The sequence below is a fragment of the Molothrus aeneus genome, chromosome 15, assembly GCF_037042795.1.
Source record: "Molothrus aeneus isolate 106 chromosome 15, BPBGC_Maene_1.0, whole genome shotgun sequence".
Classification (NCBI taxonomy): Eukaryota; Metazoa; Chordata; class Aves; order Passeriformes; family Icteridae; genus Molothrus; species Molothrus aeneus.
Window position 1 is genome coordinate 17,304,357 of NC_089660.1, and position 27,301 is coordinate 17,331,657.

General features: G+C 48.0%; 1 protein-coding gene across 1 annotated transcript; it reads left to right on the forward strand.

The window, feature by feature from the left end:
* Nucleotides 1-11,603: 11,603 nt before the first annotated feature.
* On the forward strand, nt 11,604-26,212 carry DNAJC18 (DnaJ heat shock protein family (Hsp40) member C18). Its single transcript, XM_066560161.1, has 7 exons — nt 11,604-11,713; nt 11,834-11,979; nt 13,472-13,657; nt 16,351-16,463; nt 18,244-18,353; nt 20,013-20,185; nt 23,684-26,212. The coding sequence occupies exons 1-7, from the start codon at nt 11,676-11,678 to the stop codon at nt 23,806-23,808; spliced, it is 891 nt and encodes a 296-aa protein (XP_066416258.1). The 5' UTR covers nt 11,604-11,675; the 3' UTR covers nt 23,809-26,212.
* The last annotated feature ends 1,089 nt before the right edge of the window (nt 26,213-27,301 follow it).

Consider the following 27,301-nt stretch of genomic DNA (forward strand, 5'->3'; position numbering starts at 1 on the left):
AAGAGCCAACACACTTTTAACCTCTGACATCTGCACCGGGTAGTTTGATAAGTTGTTTCTTAATAAATTAAGCTTTTCTGGTAACATTCATGAAAAGTAAAATGGTGTTACTCAGTCAGGCTCCACCAGACTGGTGAATTTCCTTAACACAGAGTACCAGATAATTCCCAATTAGGTGGACCCAGACAGCTCCAGTTGCCAGACACCTGGGACTCCACACATCAAGTAGAACAAATAGATTTTTAGTGAAAGTAAAGCTTTAACAAATCTCCCCAGACCATTGTGATTCCATAGGATCTCACCACTGCTTTAGTTTTTCTTCCTTTGACCTCCTTCTTCCCACAGGCCCTTGAAGGTCTTAAAATGAGGGTGGGCAGGCCCTGGCACAGGGTGCCCAGAGCAGCTGTGGCTGCCCCTGGATCCCTGGCAGTGCCCAAGGCCAGGCTGGACACTGGGGCTTGGAGCAGCCTGGGACAGTGGGAGGTGACCCTGGCAGGTGGAATGAGGGAAATCACCAACAGCATTAGCAGTAATGGAGGCAATCAGGAAATGTCTTGTAGTGAGGGGCCAGACCAGGACACAGCCCTGAGGTGCCCAGCAGTGCCAGCACAGGAGACAGGCACTGCCCTGGCCCTGCTGCCACCCCAGGGCTGGCACAGCCTAGCAGCCTTTGGCCTCTTGCCCACCTTGGGCTCATGTTCAGCTGCTGTCACCGGTGTCCCCAAGGCCTTTCTGAAGCTGTTCCAGAGGGCCCAAAGGAGGGGCCGGGGCTGGGGAAGGCTCTGCACCCGAGGAGGGCTGAGGGCACTGGGCTGGTTCAGCTGCAGAGAGGAGCCCAGGGCAGAGCTCAGGGAAGGAGGGAACGGCTGCAGGGGAGCTTTGGGATGGACACAGGGAAAGGTTCCTCCCCCAGAGGGTGCTGGGCACTGCCCAGGCTGCCCAGGGAATGGGCACGGCCCCGAGGCTGCCAGAGCTCCAGGAGCCTTTGGACAGCAGGGATGCACAGGGGGGATTGCTGGGGGGTCTGGGCAGGGACAGGGGCTGGACTGTGATGCCGATTTTTGCCCCAAAAGGCGAGAAATTACTGCTTAAGAGACTCAGTCAAATAAGCAGGAGGTATTTTATTACGACGTCGGAGAAATCCTAAAATGGGATTTCTGAATCTTTACAGCAAAAGCGTACCTTTTTATACAGTTTTAGGTTTGGGATTACATCATATTCATGCATATACATATGGGGAGTGGTGTAGGCGGAGCGTGGGCGGGGACTTCTCTTTTGAGGATCTTCTCAGGGGTCGTTCCGGTCGGCCTTCATTAGCTTCGAGGAGTCTTCCTCTTTAAACTTTTGAACCTCTCCCCAAATTTGGTCAATTCCCGGTGTAGTTGGCTTAGTCTCCAGGCCTTGGCAAGGGTCTCAGGGTCAATTTGACATGTTGGCCCTAAACGTGCTTTACCCAGCAGTTGTTCTTGACTCTGAAATGCACTGAACTTATCACTGTCTGTCCTTATCTCTTCCCTGTCATTATGTTCCATACCTTACCCAATTTATTGCTCTATGTGATTTCCTAACATTGAATATTTCCCATAACTGCTTTATATTCTATGCTTTAACCCATCATCTCTTGAAAGTAACTGTTTTAGGGGCTTCATTTCCCTCCTTTTCTTATAACTTACGAATTCTTTCGTCAAGTTCTAATCCTTCGGGGCGTTGATACGCCCGCACCATCGCCCAAATCATTTGGATCTTACTCATCAAGGATTTCAGCCTCCACCACAAGCATAGGTTCATAAAAGTCAATATAAGCATTGCTATAGTTAAAATTAGTATCGGGTGTACCAGGTAATGAAAGACCTGTGTTGCTGTTGGGGAAAATCCTGTGAAAACGTCCCACCAGTGATGTTGGCCTACTTGTTCTACTTCAGTCAGGATGTTTTTTATTCTTTCTGAGTTGTGCTCTACCTGTAGGACCATGCGCTTAACTGTTTGGTTCACTTTTTGCACCAGTCTTCTTACTTTTGGATGCACGAGCATCGCCTTAAGAACCTCGACATCCATACCTATCTGTAATTTTGGCAACTCATGATACAGGTCGTAGTCTGCATTAATTAGCTGCTGGGTGGTTACAGGAGCGGTATAGTTAAAATCACAACCTATAATCTTGGTAAAATTACATACACAAAAGTTAGTATTGTTAGTTTCCTCTTGGCAACTATCTACAGTTACGTTACTGCAAGCTGTTCTGACACAGGCGCATCCATTCCCTACATAATAAACCTGCGACCGTACTCTATTGTGTAGAAGCATTTCAAAAGTGCATACACTATTTTCAGCATCTAAGTATAAATCTTCTGTTTCTACTATAGCATTTTACATATGTATCCTAGTTGCCCCCTAGGAATACATGCTTCTGTACTAACAGACTGCCACTTATTTTTGGCGTCATCATAACTCGCCCAAACATTATGATCTACTGGCCTAACAAGGACATTCTGATGTATGGTCCCTAAGGTAAGGATAGGGAAAATCGCCCTTTCCTCTGCAGCACTGATGGTAAGAACATAGGCTTCAATGTGCTCATGCTGTGGTACATAAGTAAAGTTTACTAATTGCCACCAGGCTTGATGGTCCCTTTCAAATTGTGTAGTATGACTATCCTTCAGTATCGTTTCTCTTATTTCCTGGGACAGCGTTCTTGACGTTCTTTCTCTTATTATCCCTGCTGCCACTGACTGTACCCACTGTTGTGTTTGTGTGCATTGGATAGCAAGCGCAATTTCCTTGCTAATGTCTCCTGTATAGCCGGCAATTCTAGCAAAATCTTCAGCAGTGTGATTTGCTACCAGGGTTAGTAACCTAACTACCAGTGATTGTGTTTCTGCCAATGTAAGCATGGATAAACTCAGGGGCACTTTAAGTTTTCTTAAGTTGGTGGTGACAGTACTCAATTTGTTAACCAATACCTCTTAATCTATGGTATTCAGTATTTCAAATTCAGTGCCGACCCATCTACTTATATCCCTTTGCGCCCGCCTGTGATAAGACCTAGTAGCTAGCCATGCCTCTCATCCTTTAAGGCTTTGTTGTATGAACGGTTGACAGTCCTTTTGCAGATGGGTAATGTTAGTCTGAATATTCATCTGCACCTTTTTCAGAGAGTACGTGGGGTCTAGCAGCAGTTTCAGTTTATCTGACCTCCTTACTACCTGGGGCCCGATAAAGGTTAAGTTATGCACCTTTCTACATTCAATTGGTAGAGTAATTTCTTGGGGCAAGTCTAAATTTGGATATAAGGAGATCACGTCTTCCGGTGATGCCACTTCGTATCTGGTAACACATCTGGGGAAACTAGTACCCTGTTCCAGCGTTTTCGACTCCCTTTCACATGCGAACGTCATCGACTGATCTAATCTAAATGCCATCTCACACTGTGCTTTCCCTTCCTCGGGACCGCTAGATGCTACGATCTTTCCCACAGGAAAGAGGAGAGGGTGAGGGTCAAAGGTTATATTTTGAGGATGTAGTTCCCCAAGTGAATCTTCTCTATAAATTACCGAGTTTCGGGGTTGTGATCCAGGTGGGTCTTCCCTGAAGTCACTCTACAGACATGAAATTGGGCCCTTTTGCTGGATCCAAACAGTGGGCTTGCCCATTTTCACTGGACTAAAGGTAATCAGATTATGTTCAAAAGTTGGCATCAAGGGTTGGATTGTTAATACCAGCCGCCTTGTTTTTCCTTCTACTGGGTCAAGTTCCCGGCACCCAATTTGGATTTGATCTCCCTTCTGTGCCACTAGGTATGTCCGCTTATCCCATTCCTCTTTTGGGTATGGCTGATTGTTACGTAAGGCATAAACCTCGAAATAGGGCCCCTTCATCCCTGACTCCGGGTGAATACACTGGTGTGCATTGGACCATGGGTCTATTGGGGCAGAGTTTCGAGGAAAAACTACATTCTGCCCGAATTGTATGGATGTTAGAAAAATAACTATCATAAGTATGGTTTCCCCCATTGATCTTCCTACCATTTGTATTTAATGTCAGTTTGTGCTGGATTCTCTCGTGATCCCGAGGGGTCAGCTGATTCAGAAGGCTCCACATCCAAGGCAGGTCTTATCCATTTAGCTGGGATCCAAAGAGAACTTGGCTGGCATTCATATGGAACCCCAAGGGTCTGATGATCAGGATAGTAGGGGTCTGGAGTGGAATCCGGGTCACGGTGTCTACTCCTCTTGTTTACTCCCCGGTGCTTTCTTGACCCGTGAGTAATGGATCCACGTAGGTCGCTCCTTGATTCGAACCGCGGTGAAGGTGGTCAGCAGTACTTGGAAAGGTCCCTCCCACTTTTCTTGTAGGGGTTTTCCTAAAAGATTCTTAACATACACCCAATCACCGGGATTAAAAGGATGCAACTTACAGTTAGGTTGTTTAGGTTGGTGATCAATCACCACCGCAGCATTCTTGTCAAATTGCTTCCCCACCATAATCACATAGTCATAAATATACTGATTACCTATTTGATCTACAGCGTCCCCATTTACAGTTTGCATAGCATAAGGTCTGCCGTACAGAATTTCGAACGGGCTTAGCCTTTTTTTCGATCTTGGCTTGACTCTCAGTCTAAGCAGAGCAATAGGCAAAGCTTGATACCAATGCAAATTAGTCTCCTGGCATATTTTGGCAATCTGCTGCTTAATAAGATGGTTCATCTTTTCCACCTGGCCGCTGGCCTGTGGGCGATAGGGCGTGTGTAATTGCCATTTGATTTGTAGTGCTTTGCTTATTGCCCTTACCACTTTTGCACAGAAATGTGTACCCCTATCCGAAGAAATGCTCTTCGGTACCCCAAACCGTGGAATGATTTTATTCAACAGTACTTTGGTCACTTCCCTTTCCTTATTTGTTCTGCAAGGGAATGCTTCAGGCCACCCAGAAAATGTATCAGTTAATACCAGCAAATATCGAAACCCTCCTTTTCTTGGGAGCTCAGAAAAATCAATTTGCCACACTTCACCTGGGAATTTACCTCGATTTATGGCCCCTGGATGTATCTTAGTTCCTGTATTCGGGTTGTTCTTCAAGCACCTCTCACACTGGGATGTGACATGTTTTACAGTGGTGAACAATTTTGGTCCTGCTATCCGAGCCTGCAAATACTGATATAGCGGGTCCAAACTCCAATGGGCTTTCTCGTGTTCTGCTTTCACAAACTGCCACATCGTATTCCCTGGTATTATTAACTGTCCCGTTTCCAATTGACCCCAACCATTCTCTAACATTTTACCTTTATTTCTCTGAATCCACCTGTGATCTGACTCCTGATATTCTGGCCGAAAATTTGTGTCTAACTCACCTGGTACTAGAGCTGCTACTTTTATTTCTTCAGTTCTTGCAGCAGCTAATTTAGCCTCTGCGTCTGCTTTTCTATTCCCTATCTCCGGGATAGTGTCCCCCTTTAAATGTCCCTTACAATGCATTATGGCCACCTGTGCTGGGAGCTGGACTGCTTCCAGCAGTCGCAGGACCTCTTTTGCGTGTTTGACTGTTTTTCCTTGAGCAGTTAACAGTCCCCTTTCTTTCCAGATGGCCCCATGAGCATGTACGACGGAAAAGGCATACTTAGAGTCTGTCCATATGTTGATCCGCATGTTCTCCGCCAATTCCAGGGCTCGAATCAGAGCTATCAGTTCTGCCTTCTGGGCTGAAGTCCCTGCGGGTAAAGGGTTCGACTCAATTACCTCTTCTGCGGTGGTAATTGCATAGCCGGCCATTCTCACTCCCTGCCTCACGAAGCTGCTTCCATCCGTGAACCAGTCGTCCGCATCTTCGAATGGTTCTTCTTTGAGGTCCGGGCGGCTGGAGTAGACGGCCTCAATTGTTTCCAGGCAGTCGTGCTCGATCGGCTCTGCTGGGGCTCTCCCTTCTAGGAATAAAGCTGGGTTCACAATGTTAGTGACCTGAATAGTCACGTCATCTGACTCAGTCAAAATGGCCTGGTATTTTAAAAATCTGGAAGGTGACAGCCAGTGGTTACTTTTCTGCTCCAACACAGCTGAGACGGTGTGAGACACCAGCACCGTTACCTTTTGGCCGAGCGTGAGTTTCCTGGCCTCTTCGATATTAATGATTACTGCGGCCACCGCTCTCAGGCAGCCAGGCCATCCCTTGCTTACTTCATCCAACTGTTTGGAGAAGTAGGCCACAGCTCTCTTACGTGGTCCTAACTGCTGTGCCAGGACTCCTAGGGCCATCCCCTGTCGCTCGTGGGAGAACAGCCAGAATGGTTTTGATACATCTGGGAGACCTAAAGCTGGTGCTCTCATTAGCTCCTGTTTCAGCTTTTTGAAGGCCCCCTCTGCTTCGGGAGTCCAAACTAGGACACTCTTGGTCTCTTTCAACAAATCATACAGCGGTTTAGCGAGCATCCCGTACTGGTAGATCCATAGCCGACACCAACCTGTCATCCCCAGGAAGGCACGCAGTTCTCTCACCGTCTCTGGTTTAGGCATCTGGCAGATGGCCTCTTTTCTGGCTGCTCCCAGGGATCGCTGTCCTCTGGAGACTTCGTATCCCAGGTACACCACTTCTTTTTGCACCAGCTGCGCTTTCTGTTGGGAGACTCGATATCCACTTAAACCCAGAAAGTTTAACAGGGAAATAGTCCATGCAATGCACTCTTCCTCTGTCACTGTTGCTATTAGGAGGTCGTCTACGTACTGTAGGAGAGTGCCATCTCCCAGCGGCCTTTCCCACTGTTCTAACTCTTTGGCTAACTGATTCCCGAAAATCGTGGGGGAGTTACACCATCCTTGGGGTAATACTGTCCACGTAAGTTGGGTCTTTCTTCCTCTATCCACAAATTCCCACTCAAAGGCAAAAATCTTTTGACTCTCAGGAGCTAAAAGAAGGCAGAAGAATGCGTCTTTCAAATCCAATACGGTGAACCATGTCAAACTATCTTTCAGTTTAGTTAAAAGCGTGTATGGGTTAGCAACTACCGGATGTAATGTCTTGGTTATCTTATTTACTGCTCTCAAGTCTTGGGACTAATCTATAAGTTCCATTAGGTTTCTTTACTGGCAGAATTGGGGTGTTAAAATCTGATTCACATTCTATCAATAATCCTAATTCTAAGAACTTTTTAATTATGGGCTCGATTCCCTTTCTATCTTCTAACTTCAGTGGGTATTGTTTCCTAACCACCGGCCTTGCTCCAGGTATAAGTTCAATAATGATAGGTGTTGCTTGTTTTGATTTCCCAGGTGTATCAGTAGCTCATACTAGTGGGTATACTTCACTTAGGATTCGCCTGATGTCATGATTCTCAGGCTTTGGTTCTACACAGCTGATTGTCAGGCTTAGAGCTGTGATCAGCTGTTCTTCACTTACTTGGAATTCCAATTTGTCTTTGTTGAACTTTATTATAGCTCTCAAATTTTCCAATAGATCTCTCTCCAATAAGGGCTTTGGCGAATTTGGTAAATACAGGAACTGATGAATTCTCATTTGTTTCCCAATTTTGTATTTGATGGGTTTCAAAAAGTAAGCTTTTTCTGGTTGGCCTGTTGCTCCCACAACTTGCACAAATTCATCACTTTTAGGTACCAATTCCTGATTTAGAACCGAAAAGGTTGCTCCCGTATCAATCAAAAAGTCCAATTCCTTTTCACCTTCTCCTAGCTCTATTTTAACCAGTGGGTCTGCTAGGGAACGGCCCACCAGTCCCCCTCAGTCGTTATCTTGTTGTGTGGCCGTAGTAGTGCCCAATAGTCTCTCCCTTAACTGGGGGCATTCCTGCTTCTAGTGTCCCATTTTCAGGCAGTACGCACACTGGTTTGGCCCCACTCTAGTTGGGTGGGGTTGGAGTCTCCCCCCCCTTCTTGCCGGATTGCCTCTACCTCTTCCCCTGGTTCCAGGTCCCGAGTAACTTGTATTCTGAGCTGCCATGGCTACAGCCACCACTCGAGCTATCCTCCTGTCCTCCTTTTTCTTTTCCTCAATTTCTCTATTATTATACACCTTCCATGCCTCATTTAGCAGTGTCTCCAGGTTTTTATTTGCTGGATGCTCAAGCTTTTGCAATTTCTTCCTGATGTCTGGATTACTTTGTCCCATCATTAATCCTAACAGGTGTTGTTTCCCTTCTTCCGTCGCTGGGTCCAGGGGTGTGTATTGTCTCATGGCTGCCCTAAGTCTATCCAAGAACTCTGATGGGGTCTCATCCTTTCCCTGCCTGATGTCATATAGCATTGACCAATTGATAGCCTTGGGGATCGCGTTACGCAAGCCCATTGCTATCAGTTTTCTATACTGCACTAACCGCTGATAGTGGTCTGCATTGCCCGGGTCCCATTCTGGTTTGCTGCTGGGAAAATTATCTTCTAGTCTCCCCGATAATAGTTGAGCATGTCGCTTTCCTGTTTCCAATACGAGTTCCCTTTCTGTATCTGTCAGCTCTGACAACATCACCTCTATATCCTCCCAATCAATATCCAAATTCTTTACCATTAATTCAAACCTCTTTGCTACTCCCTCCGGATTCCTTCTAAAATTCTTTGCCTCATCCCTCCAATTATTTAAATCATTGGTCGAGAACGGCACCTTTACTCTTGTCCTTTCCCCTACCATTGGCACAACTTGTCGGAGGGGAGCTATCGTGTGGTTCCCCCCCTCTCTTTGCTTTGCTTCCTCCCGTGCCACAGATCTGGTATAATACGAGTGGCTGATCCCTTCCCCGGGATCTTCTTCCTGTACCTCGGTGCCTTCTCGATTCTTTCTCTTTCTTCCGACCTTAACGGGCTAGCCTTCCCCCAACTCTTATCTAACTCCTGGTTTGGGGAGGGGCCCTGGATGGTATTCCCACAGGCTTATTTCACTCTCTTTTCCATTGTCCCTCCTTGTTAGCTTAAGACATCGCTGCCCAATGCTACATGCATCGCAGCAACGTTTTTTAGATTTTGAGCCTTTCTTATCCTTTTCCAGGGCTAGTGCCAGAGGGTCTTGAGGGGCTGCATTAATTCCACACTCCTTTTGCCACTCAGGTTTATTCCTCAGGGTGAAGAACATGTCTGCATACACCACCTCATCCCATTTATTGAGCCGGCGGAGGAAGAGCATTAGTTGTAAAATGGTATTATAATTAATTGTCCCCTCTGGTGGCCATTTCTCACCATCATCCAATTTATACAACGGCCACCACTGCGTGCAGTATTTAAGGAGTGTCTTTTTACTTATATTTCCTTCTGGAATCCCCCCTAAGTCCTTCCAATGCTTCAGAATACATCCTAAGGGGGTTTTCATATTTATATCTTTGCTCGGTTGACTCCCCATTGCTATTTTCTGGGTCGGTGTTTCTTATCTCACTAAGTAAATCTCCTTCCCACAAGCACTATATACCAGTTTATCTTAACACCTCATTCATACAATATCCAAGCGCTTCGTCCTTTTCTGACCTGGCCTCTCGCGAGGGACAGGAACTGCAGAGCCGGACTCCCACTCGCTTCGCAGCCGGGCTGCGTCTCAGACATACTCTCTCATACACGGTGCCAATTCATTCAAACTGTCCTACCTTTCCGTTCTATCAGAATACACTGCTTTACCGTAAGATGTTGCCGGCAGACCGTAAGATACCGATATTGGTCGGCTCCAGGCCGTCACACACTCGCAAAACTGTAAATCAATAGTACGGTTTTGCCGATAATATCACAACAAATTTCAGACAACATAAAAACCACTAAACTCGTCCCTTTGCAAAAATCTTACAGTCAATACATCAAAGCATACAACAGGGTTAAACAAAGGTATAAAACGTATACACTCCTTCCAAGTTCCTCCAAGGGAGTGGAGAAAATTGGACCGAGTCCCGGAATTTAGTTCAGTTCAGATAAAAACAAAAACTGACCACTCTTTTTAACCCTTAAATCACAGTTTCAAACAAACCAACAAGATCAATACAAGAAGAACAAGTGCATCAGAGTCTTGCCTCTTTTTTCTTACTCTCCTTATTATTTTTCTTTTTTTTTTTTTCCTCTTTTTTTTTTTTTTTTTTTTTTTTTTCCTTTTTTTTTTTTTCTTTTTTTCTTCCAATTACCAAAAGGTACCCACCAAAGGCATCAATTACTGGTTAGCAAAGACACCAATTACCAAAAGGTACCCACCAAAGGCATCAATTACTGGTTAGCAAAGACACCAATTACCAAAAGGTACCCACCAAAGGCATCAATTACTGGTTAGCAAAGACACCAATTACCAAAAGGTACCCACCAAAGGTATCAATTACTGGTTAGCAAAGACACCAATTACCAAAAGGTACCCACCAAAGGCATCAATTACTGGTTAGCAAAGACACCAATTACCAAAAGGTACCCACCAAAGGCATCAATTACTGGTTAGCAAAGACACCAATTACCAAAAGGTACCCACCAAAGGCATCAATTACTGGTTAGCAAAGACACCAATTACCAAAAGGTACCCACCAAAGGCATCAATTACTGGTTAGCAAAGACACCAATTACCAAAAGGTACCCAAAAATACCAATTAGGGATTCTTTACCAGAGCGTCCTCTGGTTTACCCTCCGGTGGTCACGTCTGACCCCGTGTTCCCATAAAGCGCTTTATCCTAAAACCAATGAACAATGATAAAAATACCTCTTTAATTTGGAGCAGGAGAAGCAGGAGATGCAGGGAACCCTTCGTCCACCAAAGAGCGCTTGGTCCGAGGGGGAGTCTCTTCTGACAAAAAGTCGTCAGGGGCGCCCAGAGGGTCCCAGCCCCGGACCCAGCGAGGGGACTCCTCAGATCCTGGATCCCCTGCTTCGTCCCATCTGGGTCGCCAGAAATGATGCCGATTTTTGCCCCAAAAGGCGAGAAATTACTGCTTAAGAGACTCAGTCAAATAAGCAGGAGGTATTTTATTACGACGTCGGAGAAATCCTAAAATGGGATTTCTGAATCTTTACAGCAAAAGCGTACCTTTTTATACAGTTTTAGGTTTGGGATTACATCATATTCATGCATATACATATGGGGAGTGGTGTAGGCGGAGCGTGGGCGGGGACTTCTCTTTTGAGGATCTTCTCAGGGGTCGTTCCGGTCGGCCTTCATTAGCTTCGAGGAGTCTTCCTCTTTAAACTTTTGAACCTCTCCCCAAATTTGGTCAATTCCCGGTGTAGTTGGCTTAGTCTCCAGGCCTTGGCAAGGGTCTCAGGGTCAATTTGACATGTTGGCCCTAAACGTGCTTTACCCAGCAGTTGTTCTTGACTCTGAAATGCACTGAACTTATCACTGTCTGTCCTTATCTCTTCCCTGTCATTATGTTCCATACCTTACCCAATTTATTGCTCTATGTGATTTCCTAACATTGAATATTTCCCATAACTGCTTTATATTCTATGCTTTAACCCATCATCTCTTGAAAGTAACTGTTTTAGGGGCTTCAACTGGGTGATCCTGGTGGATCCCTTCCTGCTCGGGACATTCCACAATTCCATGACATTCCACCATTCCACCATTCCATGACCTCGCGCTCCCCTCAGAGCCCTCCATGACGTCACAGCCTTTTCCCGTGACGTCACGCCCCGCCGGCGCCGCCGGGCCCGCTCCCAGCAGCCCCCGCGCACAAGATGGCGGCGCGGGGCGGCGGGCGGTGAGCGAGGGGCGGCAGCGGCCGCGGGCCGACATGACCTACACGGCCGAGCAGCTGGACGGGGTGCAGCGGTGAGCGGCACTGCGGGGCCCGCGGGAGACCGGGGGGCGGCGGGGAGGGGCAGGGTGAGCCCGGGGAAAGGCGGGCAGCGGGCCCGGGGCGCCCCGGGATAACCCCGTGTGCGCCCTCAGGATCAAGCGGTGCCGCGATTACTACGAGATCCTGGGCGTGAGCCGGGACGCCGGCGAGGAGGAGCTGAAGCGGGCGTACCGCAGGTTGGCCCTCAAGTTCCACCCCGACAAGAACCGCGCGCCCGGAGCCACCGAGGCCTTCAAAGGTGAGGGGGCCCGGGGGGAGCCGTGAGGGCAGCGCCGGTGCAGAGGGGCCCGCGGAGCCCAGCGGGGTTACGGACACAGCGGCGGCCTCACAGAACCCTGCTGCGGCTCGGCAGGGTTTGCATTTCTGTCTGCAAAATACACGTCTCCCATAGAAACGATGGGAAATGCACCCCAGGTGTCATTCCCAGATACTTCTGAGGAGCTTTACAAGGGTCTGGAGGGACAGGACACGGAACGGCCTCTACACTGGCAGAGGTCAGGGATGGATGGGATATTAGGAAGAAATTCTTCTCTGTGAGGGTGCTGAGGCCCTGGCACAGGGTGCCCAGAGCAGATGTGGCTGCCCCTGGATTGCTTCAAGTGTCCAAGGCCAACTTGGATGGGGCTTGAAACAACCTCATCAAGTGGGAGCTGTCCCTGCTGATGGCAGGGGATTGGAATGAGGTGATCTTCATGGGTCCTTCCAACCCAAACCGTTCTGGGATTCCATGATACTGAAGAAGGTTCAGGACTTGGAACTGACACTGGCCATGCAGGAGAATTGGGTGTTTGTCATCAGTAATTGCACCTTGTCATGAATAAATTTTTATATATATGTATGGGAATATGAAATTTAATCCAGTGTGCTGTGTCTGGAGTTCTCAGTTATGCTGCAGTGTTACTGTCTAAACTCATACATGTTTCCCCTTTCCATGCAGCCCAGCATGAGGAAAGACAGTGACTCATTCAGTCTGTTAAAACCAGGAGCTTCTGGAGAGCTGTCCTTTATTTGTTTGTGTTTGGGTTGTATTTGTCTATGAACTTGTTCTGTCAGAGATCAAAGAAGAAGATGAGCCAAACTAACCCTCCTCAGTGGTTGCATGTGAGGTGTGAAATAGATGTGCCACACAGCTTCAGGAGCATCTCAGGCAGCAGGAGGAACTTGGGAGAGCCCTATGCATTTTAATTGGTGCCTGCAGTTATTAACTTATAACAACAAAGCTGATGACACCTGGGGATGGAGGAAAGAACTGTCTGAGCAGCAGAGAGACTGACATCAAAACTTGGCTAGGAAATCAATATTTTCATTAATGTGAGCATGGCTCGTAATAGGCAGAGAAGCAAACAGTTGTTAGAACAAATAGCTTTATCCTCCTGTGTTAATTGTCTGTGGGATATGGAGGTGCACTCGGACCAAACTTGCATTTGGCTTGAGCTGATAAAATGCTCCATTCTCACCAATTTCTTGGCTGAAGTGAACTCTCATGTCAGTTTTACAAATATTTCAAGTCTCTCCATATACCTGGACACTTTTGTGTTTCTGCTGGCATCAGTGACAGCAGGAATTGGTTTCCATCACAGGTAATGGCAGGGCTGTTTCACATCTTTTGTAGAAGTAGCTCAATCTTTGGTCAAGCACAAATTTCCTAGGCTTGTTTGGGCTTTTTTTGCTGCTCCACTTCCAAAATGTGAGCTCTGGGAATGTAACACTGGTTTTAATTCCCTCTCCAGCAATAGGCAATGCTTTTGCAGTTCTGAGCAACCCTGAGAAACGGCTCCGCTACGATGAACTCGGGAGTGACCACGAGCACGTCAGCTCTGGCCAGGCCAGGCACTACAATTACTACACAGAGTTTGAAGCAGACATCACACCAGAAGAAATATTTAATGTGTTTTTTGGTGGGCACTTCCCTACAGGTCAGTACCTGGCTGCAGTGGTTTCAAAGGGCAGTGGACTGACTAAGCCTGAGGGAATGGCTGGGGCTGGGCCAGGGCAGGGCCAGGCTGGATTTTGGGAGAAGTTTCTCCCCCCAGAGGGTGCTGGGCACTGCCCAGGCTGCCCAGGGAATGGGCACAGCCCCGAGGCTGCCAGAGCTCCAGGAGCCTTTGGACAGCAGGGATGCACAGGGGGGATTGCTGGGGGGTCTGGGCAGGGACAGGGGCTGGATGATCCTTGTGGATCCCTTCCAACTCATCATATTCTGTGATTCTGTAAACCATGAGGAAGTTCAGCTTCCCTTGGGACTGCTCAGGGAGTTGATGACACATCTGAAAAGAGCAGAAACCTTTCCACATTGGATTTCTGCCTCTCTTTTATTCCCTCCATCATCTGAAGCCAGTAATGCTATGGGAGGTAACACAGGGTGTGAATGAGAAGGGATCAGAGTTGTTTTCCATGATGGTTGGACTCAGTGACCTCAGAGGTCTTTTCCAACACGAGCAGTTCCATGCCTGGGTTGTACTAGAGGCACCTGACAGCATTCCAGGCCAGCAGGGCCCAGCTCCTGGAGCTGTGCTCTCAGGGGAAGCAGGAGCTCCTGTGCCTCACAGCAGCCTGTGCTGTAATGGAATCACAGCCTGGGAGCTCAGCAAGGGCTGCCTGCCAGGAAAGGAGCATTGGGGGCTGTGCAGGGTCCCAGGGGCTGTGCAGGGTCAGTGACACAGCAATGGGAGCTGCACCTGGAGTAGCTCTGTGCATGTCTCAGCCCAGCCTTGGCATAGGAAAAATAGAAAGATCCTGCAAGATCAGTGGATTAAAAGGAAATCTGAAAGTTCTGAGGACTTCAAGGGCCTTCCTGGCAGCATCTAAGGAGTTGCTTTAGCACTCCTGGGAACTTTTCACTTGCAAGGTGTCACAAAAAGTGATGTACACACCAGTTACTACAGCCTGGAGACACACAGACAAGTAGTTACTTATTAAAGCTTGCTGTGAGTGGTGCATCTTGCAGCTAAGGGGAGCTCAGATCCCAGACTTGCACCAGTGGATATGCAAAGCCAACCCCAGCATGGTGTCATTCCAGCTGGAATCTGCAAGTTTTCCATCTCTGACTGTGCAAGGAATTGCACCTGGATGTGCCCTGTGTGGGACATCACCCTTGTGGAGTGGGCTGGGGGGGACAGGAGTTGAGGACAGAAAATTGAGGAGCTGTGGGAGGAGTTTGGGTACAGGGCATGGCAGGTTTATCAGGGAGACTGGCATGAAGGAGAAAATGGGAATTTTTGGCGAAGCAGCAAAGAGTAAGAAGATAAAAATATATTTCTGTAGTAGTGGGTGTTGGTAGTAAGCAAGAGTTTCCTCACTGGGCTTTTGAGGGCAGGTCTGTGGCTTTATTTTTACTGAGCAGTTTTCCTCTATGGATATTCCATAAAAAAATAGTCAAATTTAAAATGTTAAATGTGGTAAAACTCAAAGGAGACTCCACTTGGCAGAGTGTTGCAGTTGTAATGAAGAGAGGCTACAAGTTCTTCACATAAAAAATAAATGCACATGGAACAAATGAAACTGATGCCAGAAATCCTTGGAGAAACTTAAAATTTGGGAGAACTTTTTTTCTAGGCACCCCTATAAAAACCATTCTTCTATTTCCACATTGGCTGCTTCTTTTCACAGCTTGATAAAATTTTGTCTGAGCAATGTCGAAGGATGGAAATAAACTTTCTTTTTTCCCAAAAGAAACTTTCCTCCTTGGAGCCAGCCTGGTTTGGCTCACTGTTGGAGCTCTGACTGCACACATGCCTGGAGCTTGAAAAATCTTTGAACAAGCAGTGGAACAGAGGTTTTGACACAATAGCAGAGATCACCTTTGCCCAGGTTTCTTGCAGAATTCTCTGGGAAACTCAAAAAAAGGACAGGATAAGAGTACAAAATAATGTGACATCTTTCCCAGGGCTTAAAAATAGTTTTGCATTTCTGTTGTGATGATAAGCCACAGATTTCAATTCTCTAACACAAAGATATTCTGAATTTCAAAAGAGGAGAGCACAGCTATTATTAAGATATTCATATGGTGATAAAATCAGATACTGAGCTTCAAATTGAAACAGCAAATGCAATTCTTCCCTCATTTTAGATTTTTTAAAACTAAATCAACCACATTCCATGTGCAAGAAAGAAAATCCTGAATGGTTCTACTTTTTTACTCTTTTTAAAATCTCTTTCTTTATTATAAAATAATTAAGTGAAATTATTAATGGCTTGAAGGCAGAGGAATTAGAAATGAGGGTAGAAGACCACATTCAGTAATTATGGGAGACCATAATTCACAGCCTGAGCCTGGTGAAGCAAATTAATTTTCCTGCCACAGCCTTGCAAGTGAATGTGACACGAACAGCATTAAAATATGAGATACAATCATACAAATCAGAACATGTTTCTGCAGCTTGATTCAAATTAAGATGGACTGGAGCACACTACAATTTCTCTGGTAGGCTTTTTGGAATAACATTGTGATGGTGTTTAATTCTGAGGTAGTTTGTGCTTTTTACTCTGAGATCTCCCAGCTGTAATTCAGGCTGTGGAGTATAAGCCTGGAGAATTCAGTAGAAGCTGAGGAATGCAGGTGAGTAGCAGCAGCTGGGTGAGACATGAGTGTGTGCTGGTTTCTTTGCAGGGAATATCCACATGTTCTCCAATGTAGCCAGAGATGCTCACTACTACCCACGGAGGCACCGGGCCGAGAGGGCGTGGACGCAGGAGCCAGAGGAGGAGGAGCACAGGCCACAGGTAGCCAGAAGCAGAGATCTCCTCAGCTTAAATAATTAAACAGCTCAGCAGGGTGAGGGATCCTCTTCCAAAGCCAGGACAAACCCTCCCATGCTGGAGTGCTCAGAGTTTATCCTCAAGGGGCCACAGCCACAGTGGATATTTTCTTTGTCACTGGGTTGGCTTTTATGAACCAGTGCTGTAAAGATCCATTGCATTTGCAGCATCTCAGGCCCTCCAGTTTCTGTCACTGAGGTTTTGCTGCTGCTTGCTTTTTGCAAGCTCCAGTGCTTGGTAATCCAGCAACAATGAGTCCAAATGGGAGCTGGTGATGGATGTGGAAGCAGTGGCTTGTCCTCAAGGTGTATTTAATCCTTCAGTAAATGAGCACCCTGGGGCTGCACAGGCCTCTTCCAGCTGGGGACAGGATGGGCCTGGGACACATTTCTGCCTACTGAGACTTCCAGATGAGACACAAGGTGTCCTTTGTTGTCAGTGCACATACACACCTGCCACCTGCCTTAGCAAGATCTTCCTCTGGAGACAGTCTGTTAACCTCCAGGGATTATTCTCCAGGGAAGATGAGTTTTGCCTTGTGAATCTCCAGCTCAGGAAAAAAAACCTGGTACAGCTGACAGACAGCTAAGCTGGGGGAAGTGAATCCAGCCCCTCCTTTCAGGGAAGACACTGAGGGGCTGGAGCGTGTCCAGGGCAGGGAACAGAGCTGGGAAGGGGCTGGAGCCCCAGGAGAGGCTGAGGGAGCTGGGCAGGGGCTCAGCCTGGAGCAAAGGAGGCTCAGGGGGCCCTTGTGGCTCTGCACAGCTCCTGCCAGGAGGGCACAGCCAGGGGGGCCGGGCTGTGCTCCAGGGAACAGGGACAGGAGCAGAGGGAACGGCCTCAGGCTGGGCCAGGGCAGGCTCAGGGTGGGCACCAGGAGGAATTTCCCCATGGAAAGGGGGCTCAGGGATTGGGAGGGGCTGCCCAGGGGGGTTTGGAGTGCCCATCCCTGGAGGTGCCCAGGAAGGGCTGGAGGTGGCACCGAGTGCTCTGGGCTGGGGACAGGGTGGGGATCAGGCACAGTTTGGACTCCATGGTCTGGGACAGCTTTTCCAACCTCAGTGATCCTGTGAATCCCACCTACTGCTGCATCAGGAGTCCTTGTTGCTATCCCAGGCCAGAGGGCAAAGCCTAAAGAGCTGCATATTTTATTTTCCTCTGCATAAGAAAAGGCATTTTAGAAGCCAGTTTAGAAAGAACTTGAAGAACAGAAGGAAGCATCAGTGTTTTCTCTTTGATAGCGTTTCCACTCTTTTGTTTTGCCAGATGAATCCAATCAAAAGCCCCAGTGCTTGCATCCTGTCTGGAGTTGCACTGCATGGGAGCTCTTAACCCTTTACTGCTCAGGCATTAAATGCAGGGCTTGGGCAGAGGCTGAGATCTTTACAAAGGGGAGCAAATTCAGAGGCTGCAGGAAAGCTGTAGGCACACAGGAATTGCAGGGTGTTCCTGCAGGCTGGGTTGGACACTGACAGGTACAGTAGTGCTGTGGGCACTGTGAAGGAAGGGGCAGGGGAGAAGATCATGGAAAGAAAATTGTGTTCAAGAGTGTTCTGATATTATTAATAAAGGTTATTTAGAAATTACGATGTCTCCCCTCTCAAAATCCCAAAGTACTTCCTCTTTTTTCTTCAAAGTTTACATGGAACACGTTGTTGATCTGTGATTGATAGCCTGGCTTCTCTGAACAGATGCCTTTTTCCATCTCTGTATTTTCTTGACTGCTAATCCTTGTACTTTTCAGAATTCATACTCTGCATTTATCCAGCTGATGCCAGTTTTCATCATCATAATAGTGTCAGTTATAACCCAGCTGATGGCCACCAACCCACCCTACAGCTTATTCTACAAATCGTAAGTCCTTTAAAACCACATTTTTCTGCTGCTGCTGTTTGCAGTATGGAGGCTGATGGAAGTTGGGTTTGATAGCAAAATGCACATTAATGTTCTGCTCTTTATAGAAAATGTTACCAGTTTGTAAATAAGGAAATAACCACCAGCCTGCACTGGTGAGTTCTGAGCACTGTGAAGTTACCTGTGGGGAGCTTCAGTGCACAGGGTGCTGAACTGTGAGGGTCAGAAACCTTCCTCAGCTGGTGTGGGATGGTTTTGCACATTGATAGAGGATGGGGAGTGTGGATATAGATCAGCTTCTCATCTGACCAGCCCCCAGGATCTGTGGATCACCCTGAGGTTCCTCTGGAAAGCAGCTAGAAAGTAAAACCTATGGTTTGCAGTATAAATCCAAATCTTTTCTGGAGCATGAATTCCACTGGAAGCTGCACAAATCATTGAAGCCTTGAAATGCCCTGGTTTAACCTCTCCAGAGAAGCAGGGCCCTGGGGGCTGGTGGGCTCTGGGAGCAGCAGGACCCCACCAGAGCTGCTGTCCTGGGAGCTTGTGGGGCAGAGGAAAAGCCACGTGCTGCTCTCAGCTTCTGGGGCTGGAGGAGGGAAAGAGCTGACCTGGGCTGGCCCTTACTGAGAGAAGAGTGGGATTGGCAGGTTTGGAGCAGCCAGCAGAGTGCTCCAAATAGTCCCCTTGTTCCCTTCTGGGAGTAAAACTGCTCAGGTCCAGCCTTCCCCTGCTCTCCTCTGCCAGAGCAGCCCAGCACCCCTCATCGTTTTACCACACGATGTCAGTGTGAGGCCCTCAGAAAAGAGCAGGAGGGTGGATGTTTTTAGGGTGGCTTTTTTTTCCCAGGGAGTGTTTTTGTTATCTGCCAGTCCCATGTGAAACCTCCCACGCTGCCCCCACAGCAGCTGAGCTGCTTTTCTTCACCACCTCCCCTTCTCCTGGTGATTGGAGATTGTCAGGCCTGAGCCTGGTTCACAGTTAGGCTGTTTATTTAATCATAGCCTTAAAACACTGAACAGCCTAAAAACCAAAAGAAACTGGGGACACCTCTGAGACACAGGGAGGAGAAGGAAAAGAGTCCAGGAAAAAGGGGCAAACAGGATTCTTTTGAGTGTAACCTTTGTGTTTTGGCTGCCTGCCTCTCTCTGTGGGCAGTGATTTGAGCAGAGGCCTTGGGTATCTGCTCAAATAAGGAAATTCACTCCAGGAGTGTGGTTTAACCCAGTGTCAGAGGGGCTGATTCTTCCTACAGGGTATTTTCCAGCCTGTTCCATGCCTCACTTTGCTTACTTACATTATAAAACCCTGAAGAAAAGTGTAACTAGAATCCCCCCTGATAAGTTTTATTTACTAAAGGATCCCAAAAATGGGAAAATCCAGATCCAACTGCATTGTTGCCTAAGTTTTTATAGACTCTGGGATATTTTCCTATGTTCGTAGCAGGAGGGTGGATTCTGTTTGTACTGCACAGCTTGCTGTCCCTGAGATTGTAATTTCCTGACTGGATGGTTGAGGGAGCCATAATCCTGCAGAAATGAACTGTACAAATATTGCTGTAAATATTTTCCTCTGGAAATGCTAATATAGAGAAATAGCTCTTGATTTTTTGAGGTCTGAACTGCTGAAACATGTGATTTCTCCCTGCTGCTCACACAGGTCCATAGGCCACGTTGTGAGCAGAGAAACAGAGAACTTGCAGGTGCCTTACTATGTTGATAAAAACTTTGAAAAGAATTATCAAGGAGCAGAACTTCAAGAGCTTGAGAAAACAGTTGAGAAAGATTACATAGACTATATTCAGACCAGCTGCTGGAAGGAGAAACAGCAAAGTAAGTTATTTCTGTCCCTAGGGTGTTTCAGGGGCTGAGGGGTGGCTGTGCTCCACAAAGCTCTGCTGGTTTTAGCCTCAGTTTCCAATCCTTGTAACATCTCAGACTTGCACTGGTTTAAAGTGGCTCACATCTGCTCTTAACACTGAATTTGCTATTCTTGAGATCTGTCAAAATTCATTTTAAGTGATTCTGAAAGATGAGTGGAAAGTAGACTTCACCATTTGAGACACTTTTTTCCACTCAGGTTTTATGCTTGAATAACCCTTAGTGATGGTTTAAACATACAACCCACCACATTTATCTAGCCCTGACAGATTGCTAGGCTGGAAAAATCTTGAGACATCACCTATTGCATGTTTCCTTTGCTGGAGCATAATCAGTTTTGCTTTGACTGTCTCCACAAGAAGTTTCTGTAACTTTTTCCTTTAAAATTCTCCAAGAGAGTCCAGAGTGTGTCCAGGTGCTCTTGGCTCCCTTGTAGTGGGCTGTGTTCCTGGTATCAGTTTTCAGAGCATGCTTCCGTGGTTTGGGTGTTATTTGCATTTTCTATCTTTAGCTGAGTTGGAGATCGTGTTTTTCACCATTTTCAAGTCTTTCAAAAGCAAGAATTGAATGCAGAAAGGAAGAACACAGATGTGAGCATTCAAAGTCGTTATTCTCACTCAGCCCTGAGTGGATCAGTGGCACAAATAAAGGCATGTTAGCCCCATATTTTATTGCTTGTTAATTGCTACTAATCTGGTTTGTTGAAGAGACAGCAAATTCCTGCTGTTTGCACAATGGTAAGAAGTAACAAATCAAGTCCCAAGGAGTAGCTTAGGCTGGGATGTTGTGACTGGTTTTATTCACTGATTTTATTCACCTAAAGAGCTCATCACCTTCAAATGAGTCAACACCGAGTAGTGCTGTGTGTAAAGGAAGCTGGAACAAGTTGTGTGAGTGTTCAGTAGCAGCAGACAAGCTGCTTTCACACCCTGGTGGGGGCTTTTAATTGCTCTCTGCAGAACAGTCCTCAGCACACTGCTAAAAGGTGCCTTTGCACTTGCTTTCAGTTTCTTTACCAATTTATCTGAAGAAGACTCATGTAGTCCTAAAGGAGAGGTAACAGTAGTGTTGCTGACTCCAGGCTCTTTACAGGTGTTTGATGGGAAGTTTGTTTTGGCTTATTTTACATGAAAGTTACCAATCCTGCTTTTAAAGAGAAATGAAAAGATGTAGGCTCTGAAGTGAAAAGGGAAAAGAACATATAATATAAGACCATAAAAGCCCTGAAGTTTTTGGTGTGTTTCATTTGTGAGCTTTGAATGTCTGTGGCTGGCAGGAGCAGCCTCCAGGGATAATGTGGATGTTCCTACTCATAAATGTACACTTGCTAAAGGGGAGAGTTTCCTTCCTACAGAAAAATCCCTTTAATTGACCTCGTGCAGCTGAGAGTCACCACATTGTCTCTTCCACAGAGAGCTGGAGCTGAGGAGAGCCCAGCCCCAAATAGGGGACAGGGTTTGTGAGTCTGAGGGAGCCCAGGAGCCAGAGAGGGGAGATGATCCAGCCTGGAATGCCAAGTGCCTGCCAAGCTGTGCTCCTCCAGAGCTTTGTGCACTCAGGGGCTGTGTTAGTCACCAGCTGCAAATACATTCACAGCAGCCACAGTTAGCACAGCCTGAGGCCACTGCTGTCATTAAAAACTCTCCGTTTTCAGAGTGCTTCCCATCCTGGCCATAGCTGAGACTGGGCTGACCTTAGGACAGTCATGTTTGTAAAAATAAACTCTGGATACAGGATGGAGTGCTGGGGGAAAGTTCTGCAGATGCTGAGGCAGTTCTTAGTCAGCTGTTGCTGCACAGTGTTGGTCCCTTAATCCTTGCTGAAGTGCTGGAATTGGTGTGATGAGCTTCTTGTCAGTTGAATGTCTATTTATAGTACATTTGTTGTGTTTACTGAGTGCACGTTTCCCTTGAGGACCAGCAAAACAGACAGAGATGAGTAGTTCAGGAACAGCTTGGGTTTTAAAGTCCTTGATTTTAAGACTTGAAAAGCATTACCTGGTGTCCAACAACCTTAAGGAAAACATTTAAAATAACGGATTGGTTGTACATTGTTCAGCCAGTCAATTTTACAGTGCTGCAGCAGACTCTCAGCAGAGCAGTGTGTGAAAGTTGGGTGTGCTGGGGGTTTGGGTCTTCTGAAATCTGGGGCACAGTTGGGTTCAAAAAGCACGTGCCAGGTTTTACAGGAGATGGTTCAGCTGGGATGGCTCAGTTGTAAAGTGAGGCTGCAGAGAGCTTGGGGTCACAAAGAGGCAACTGAAAACCAAGTCAGGATAAGTATCACAGAATCATGGAATGGTTTGGGTTGGAAAGGGCCTTAAAGCTCATCCAGTTCCACCCCTGCCATGAGTTGGGACACTTCCCACTGTCCCAGGCTGCTCCAGGCCCCATCCAGCCTGGCCTTGGGCACTGCCAGGGATCCAGGGACAGCCACAGCTGCTCTGGGCACCTGTGCCAGGGCCTGCCCACCCTCCCAGGGGGGAATTTCTTTTGTATATCCAATTGTATATCCAATGGAAATATAGTTGGAATTCAATATTTTAGAATCTCCTTGAAGAAAAGGCTTCAGAAGAGCCACTCTGTGACAGATTGAAACCCACAAGGAGCAAATGTGATGGAATGAACGCTGTCAAAAGTGCAGGGAATAATTCTCCTCAATTGGATAAGTGTAAACTGAGATTCTCCACTGCACAACTCCAGGGACTCTGGGCTCAGAGACAATTACCTGAGCCTGGTTTTTACTGGAGGCTTGACAAGGCTGTGCCCAGCACTGCTTGAGTGGCATTTTGGTTATAAACCTGTAAATGGATTCCTGCTCTAAAATGAGCTGTTCCTGCCTGTCAGTTTGTGAAGCTTTCCAGTGAGTGGGAGGAGGGTTAAATGGCTTTAAATTTCAGTGGGACAGGGACAGAGGACGTAAGGCATGAAAGGATCTATTGAAGTTCTTTCCACTCTGAATAATTTTGTAAAATGAGGGGCTTGTAAGGTGTATAAAAGCTCTTTGAAAAATGGAGTGTCATCAGGTAGCCTGTGCTTACGGAGATGTTGACCTTTTCAGAAGTAAATTACTGCTGTTCTCCTCGGTGCATCTAATCCTGCAGCCAAATTATTCTGCAGGGAAAAACCTATATTAAGACTTCCTCAGCTAATCAGCAAAAGCAACTTCTCTGAATTACTGGGAGGAAATAATTTAAACAATGGGATTATTTCAGTTTTATGTGGCTTTTGAGAAGAAGGGGTACAAAATGCAAAGTACATTTGAGATTGTTAATGAAAGGGCAGGGAAGCCTTTCAAACAAGTCCCTTGGGTCGCTGTTCACCTCCCTGGCTTCAATACCCACCAAAATTAAAATTTAAAAGTGCCACGAGAATAACGAAGCACTTAGAAGCAGTTCTTTAAAGGAGGCTCAGGACTTCATCCTAATACTTTTTTTTTTTCATCTTTCAGAGTCTGATTTGTCCAATTTGGCCAAGCTCTACAGAGATGAGCGGTTAAAACAGAAAGCAGAGTCCCTGAAACTTGAGCACTGTGAGAAGCTCTCCAGTCTGATTGGGATGCACAAAGGGGGCTGACCAGGACGCACATGTTCCATACTTTTATTTATTGCTGGTTTAACTTATGTTTTTATTTTCCTCCATGTGACAAGGAAGGAGTCTGTTGTAAAGAGTGTGAATATTGGAGTCCTTCTGCAGGCAGTGCAGAGAGGGGCTGGCAAAAGCTGCAGGGCTGCTGTTTGCTGTAATATATCCTGTACATTAGATTTGGGTCCAAGGACCAGTGGCACTTTGTAAATTCATTCCCCAGGACACGCTCTGAGCTCAGACCCCAGCTGCCTGGGTGGTTTGCCATCCAGGCTGTGTGTGCTTCCCAGGAGAGCAGGCTCCCCTCTGCTTCCCGTGTTTCCTATGGATCTGCAGCTCCCTGGATCCCCAGACAGCGCCGTGCTCTGGGTGTCACCTCCCCCTGTCCCTCCTGGCTGTGCCACAGAGCTGGGGTGGTTCCAGTGCAGGAGGGACAGTAGGAGGGACAGTCCCTGCCTGAGGGCAGCCCCTGAGCACATTCCCAGCTCTCCTGTCCCCGTGCTGCTCCAAGGGAGGGCTGTGCCCGTCCTGACACCAGCATGGGAGTCTGGGAATTGCACCCATTCCAGTGTCTGCCAGACTGCTGGGAAAGCAGAACTGTGGTCATTCCCTCCTCTGTTTCCAGTGGCATATTTTGAAGCTGGCTATTCCATTCTGGTTTTTATCTGCACACTCCCCCAGCTCTCCCAGGATCCTGCATTTTCCAGTACAGTTCTCATGTAGCATATTTTTACTCTGTTGAGCAGCTATGAATGTTTCACTGTAGACATGATATTGCAAAGAGAAAAATCCATGTGGCAATGTCCTGTTTTTTCTTGATCCTCCTTCACACGGCCAGGCCTTGAAATGCAGGTTGATGCTGGGTTGTCCTGGTGAGCAGCAGACCAGTGTTAGAGCAGTGTTGCTCCAGTTGAGCACCATGAACCCCCTGAGGCAGTCTGGTGTGTGCCCTGCATAGAATGAGCTGCTCTTCCAGGGAATTCCTGCCCAGGGTGGGGGCTCACAGAGCAGCACTGCTCCCCTCTGACCCTGGGAGTGGGAGTCAGTGACACCTGAGCAAGGCTCTGCTGTTGCCACATGCCTGAAACTCGAGTCACACAGGATGCACAGGTGGCCTTGGCTGAAACCTAAGGAGTAACTGCTCAGAAGCTTGGGAAACGCCAGGATTAAGCCTGCCTTTAAAGCTCAGACTGTTTGTGTGCTAGGTACTGGTGCAGTGCTGTAGGAGTCCCACTGGATGGAACTGGGGATGTTGGTGCCACAGTGTGTCCCCTCCATGTCCCTGTTCCATCCATACACCCCTGGGAGGTTTGGCAGGAAAGGAAGCTGGAAAAAAACCCTTTTCTGGGTTTTCTGGGGTCTGCACAAGGATGAGGGGTTGGTTTGAGGCCTGGTGCTTCTGCACACAAGCCCTAAACATCCCAGGAGAGGAGGAGGAGAACAGTCCAGGGACAGCAGCAGTGCTGTGGTTGGATGTCATGAAAAGGAAAAAAATATGACACAGTGACTCTAAATTTCATTTTTATGCCCCATTTGTAGGAAACCTTGTAGGAATATGGGGAAGTTGAGTTAAAATTTTGGGGCACCTGGAACAGGAAAAGCACCGGTAAAAAGGGCATTTTGGGGGGGGTGGTGTGGAACATTCTTAGTGCCAGGGTTTAAGGGCAGGAATGGGTGATGATTCCAGGTTGGTGGCTGGCACAGCAGGCAGCCTTAATGCTGATATTTCCCACTTTTCAGCACATGAGTGTACAAAACTGAAAATAATGTTGCTTTTTATATAGTAAATAGCTTGTAGAATATATTAGGAATCTATTTAAGTGGTTGGACTTTGTTCCAGGGTTGGAATCTTCCCTGCCATTCCTGTGTGACTGTAGAGGGATGCAGGTAGGGAGACCAAATCTGGCAATTTCTTGGACTCGCAATGTCCTGCACAGAGCTTGAACTCCTCCACAGCATTTTGCACTGAAACTGGATTGTACCTTTCATCCAAAGACCTCGAGTACTTGATGGAGACCTCCTGTGGGAAGCACAATCAGCTGGGAAACGCAGGAGGGAGGTAAAAACATCCCCAAAAGCAATAAGTGTTTTGTTCCTAGCCAGGGTCAGGGTGCTGGTCCTGGTGTGTGCTGTGAGGGAGGGCGTGTGGCTTGGGACCTCTGCGGTGACAAACAGGACAAGTTGTGTTTGTTGGTGCTCCTCAGGGAAAAGGAGAATCCTCTCTGGAGCCCCGGTGTGGAAATGCATCGCTGTCCTTCTCCAGGGGGTACTTGGGGTTCTTTGTGGGGCTCTGACGGGAGGAGAGGGTGTTCCTGGGTGCACCAAGCGCTTGAACATGGGTTTGTGTGTGTATATATATTTATTTATTTTTAAATAAAGACGTGACATCGCTGTGCCTGTCCGTGTTGGTCTGAGCCTGGCGCCGGGAGGGTTGCAGGGGATGGCGGGGCCGGGGAGGAGAGGCGGCCGCCATTTGCCGCGGGGTGCGGGACATGGCCGAGGGCTTGGGATCGGGATCGGGGCTGGGATCGGGATCGGGGCTGGGATCAGGATCGGGGACTGAGCCCTGCCCGCGTGTAAGGGTCCGGAGGGCCCGAGTGGGCGGGGCCTGCGCTCCCGCCCTCATGGCAGGGGCGGGGTCTGTGCGGCCCCGCCCCAGAGCCTGCACGTGACGTGGGCTCGGCGGGAACGGGATGGGGAAGGGGACTGAGGGCTGGGAATGGGACACGGAACTGGGAACGGGACCGAGGGCTGGGAACGGGACCGAGGGCTGGGAATGGGACCGAGGGCTGGGAATGGGACTGAGGGCTGGGAATGGGACACGGGACTGGGAATGGGACACGGGACTGGGAACGGGACTGAGGGCTGGGAATGGGACACGGGACTGGGAACGGGACCGAGGGCTGGGAATGGGACTGAGGGCTGGGAATGGGACACGGGACTGGGAATGGGTCTGAGGGCTGGGAATGGGACACGGGACTGGGAGCGGGACTGAGGGCTGGGAATGGGACCGAGGGCTGGGAATGGGATTGAGGGCTGGGAATGGGACACGGGGCTGGGAACGGGACTGAGGGCTGGGAATGGGACCGAGGGCTGGGAATGGGACTGAGGGCTGGGAATGGGACCGAGGGCTGGGAATGGGACTGAGGGCTGGGAATGGGACACGGGACTGGGAATGGGACACGGGACTAGGAACGGGACTGAGGGCTGGGAATGGGACTGAGGGCTGGGAATGGGACCGAGGGCTGGGAATGGGACTGAGGGCTGGGAATGGGACACGGGACTGGGAATGGCACACGGGAATGGGAATGGGACTGAGGGCTGGGAATGGGAACGGGACTGAGGGCTGGGAACGGGACACGGGACTGGGAATGGGACCGAGGGCTGGGAATGGGACACGGGACTGGGAATGGGACCGAGGGCTGGGAATGGGACACGGGATCGAGAACGGGACAAGGGATTGGTAACGAGACACGGGACTGAG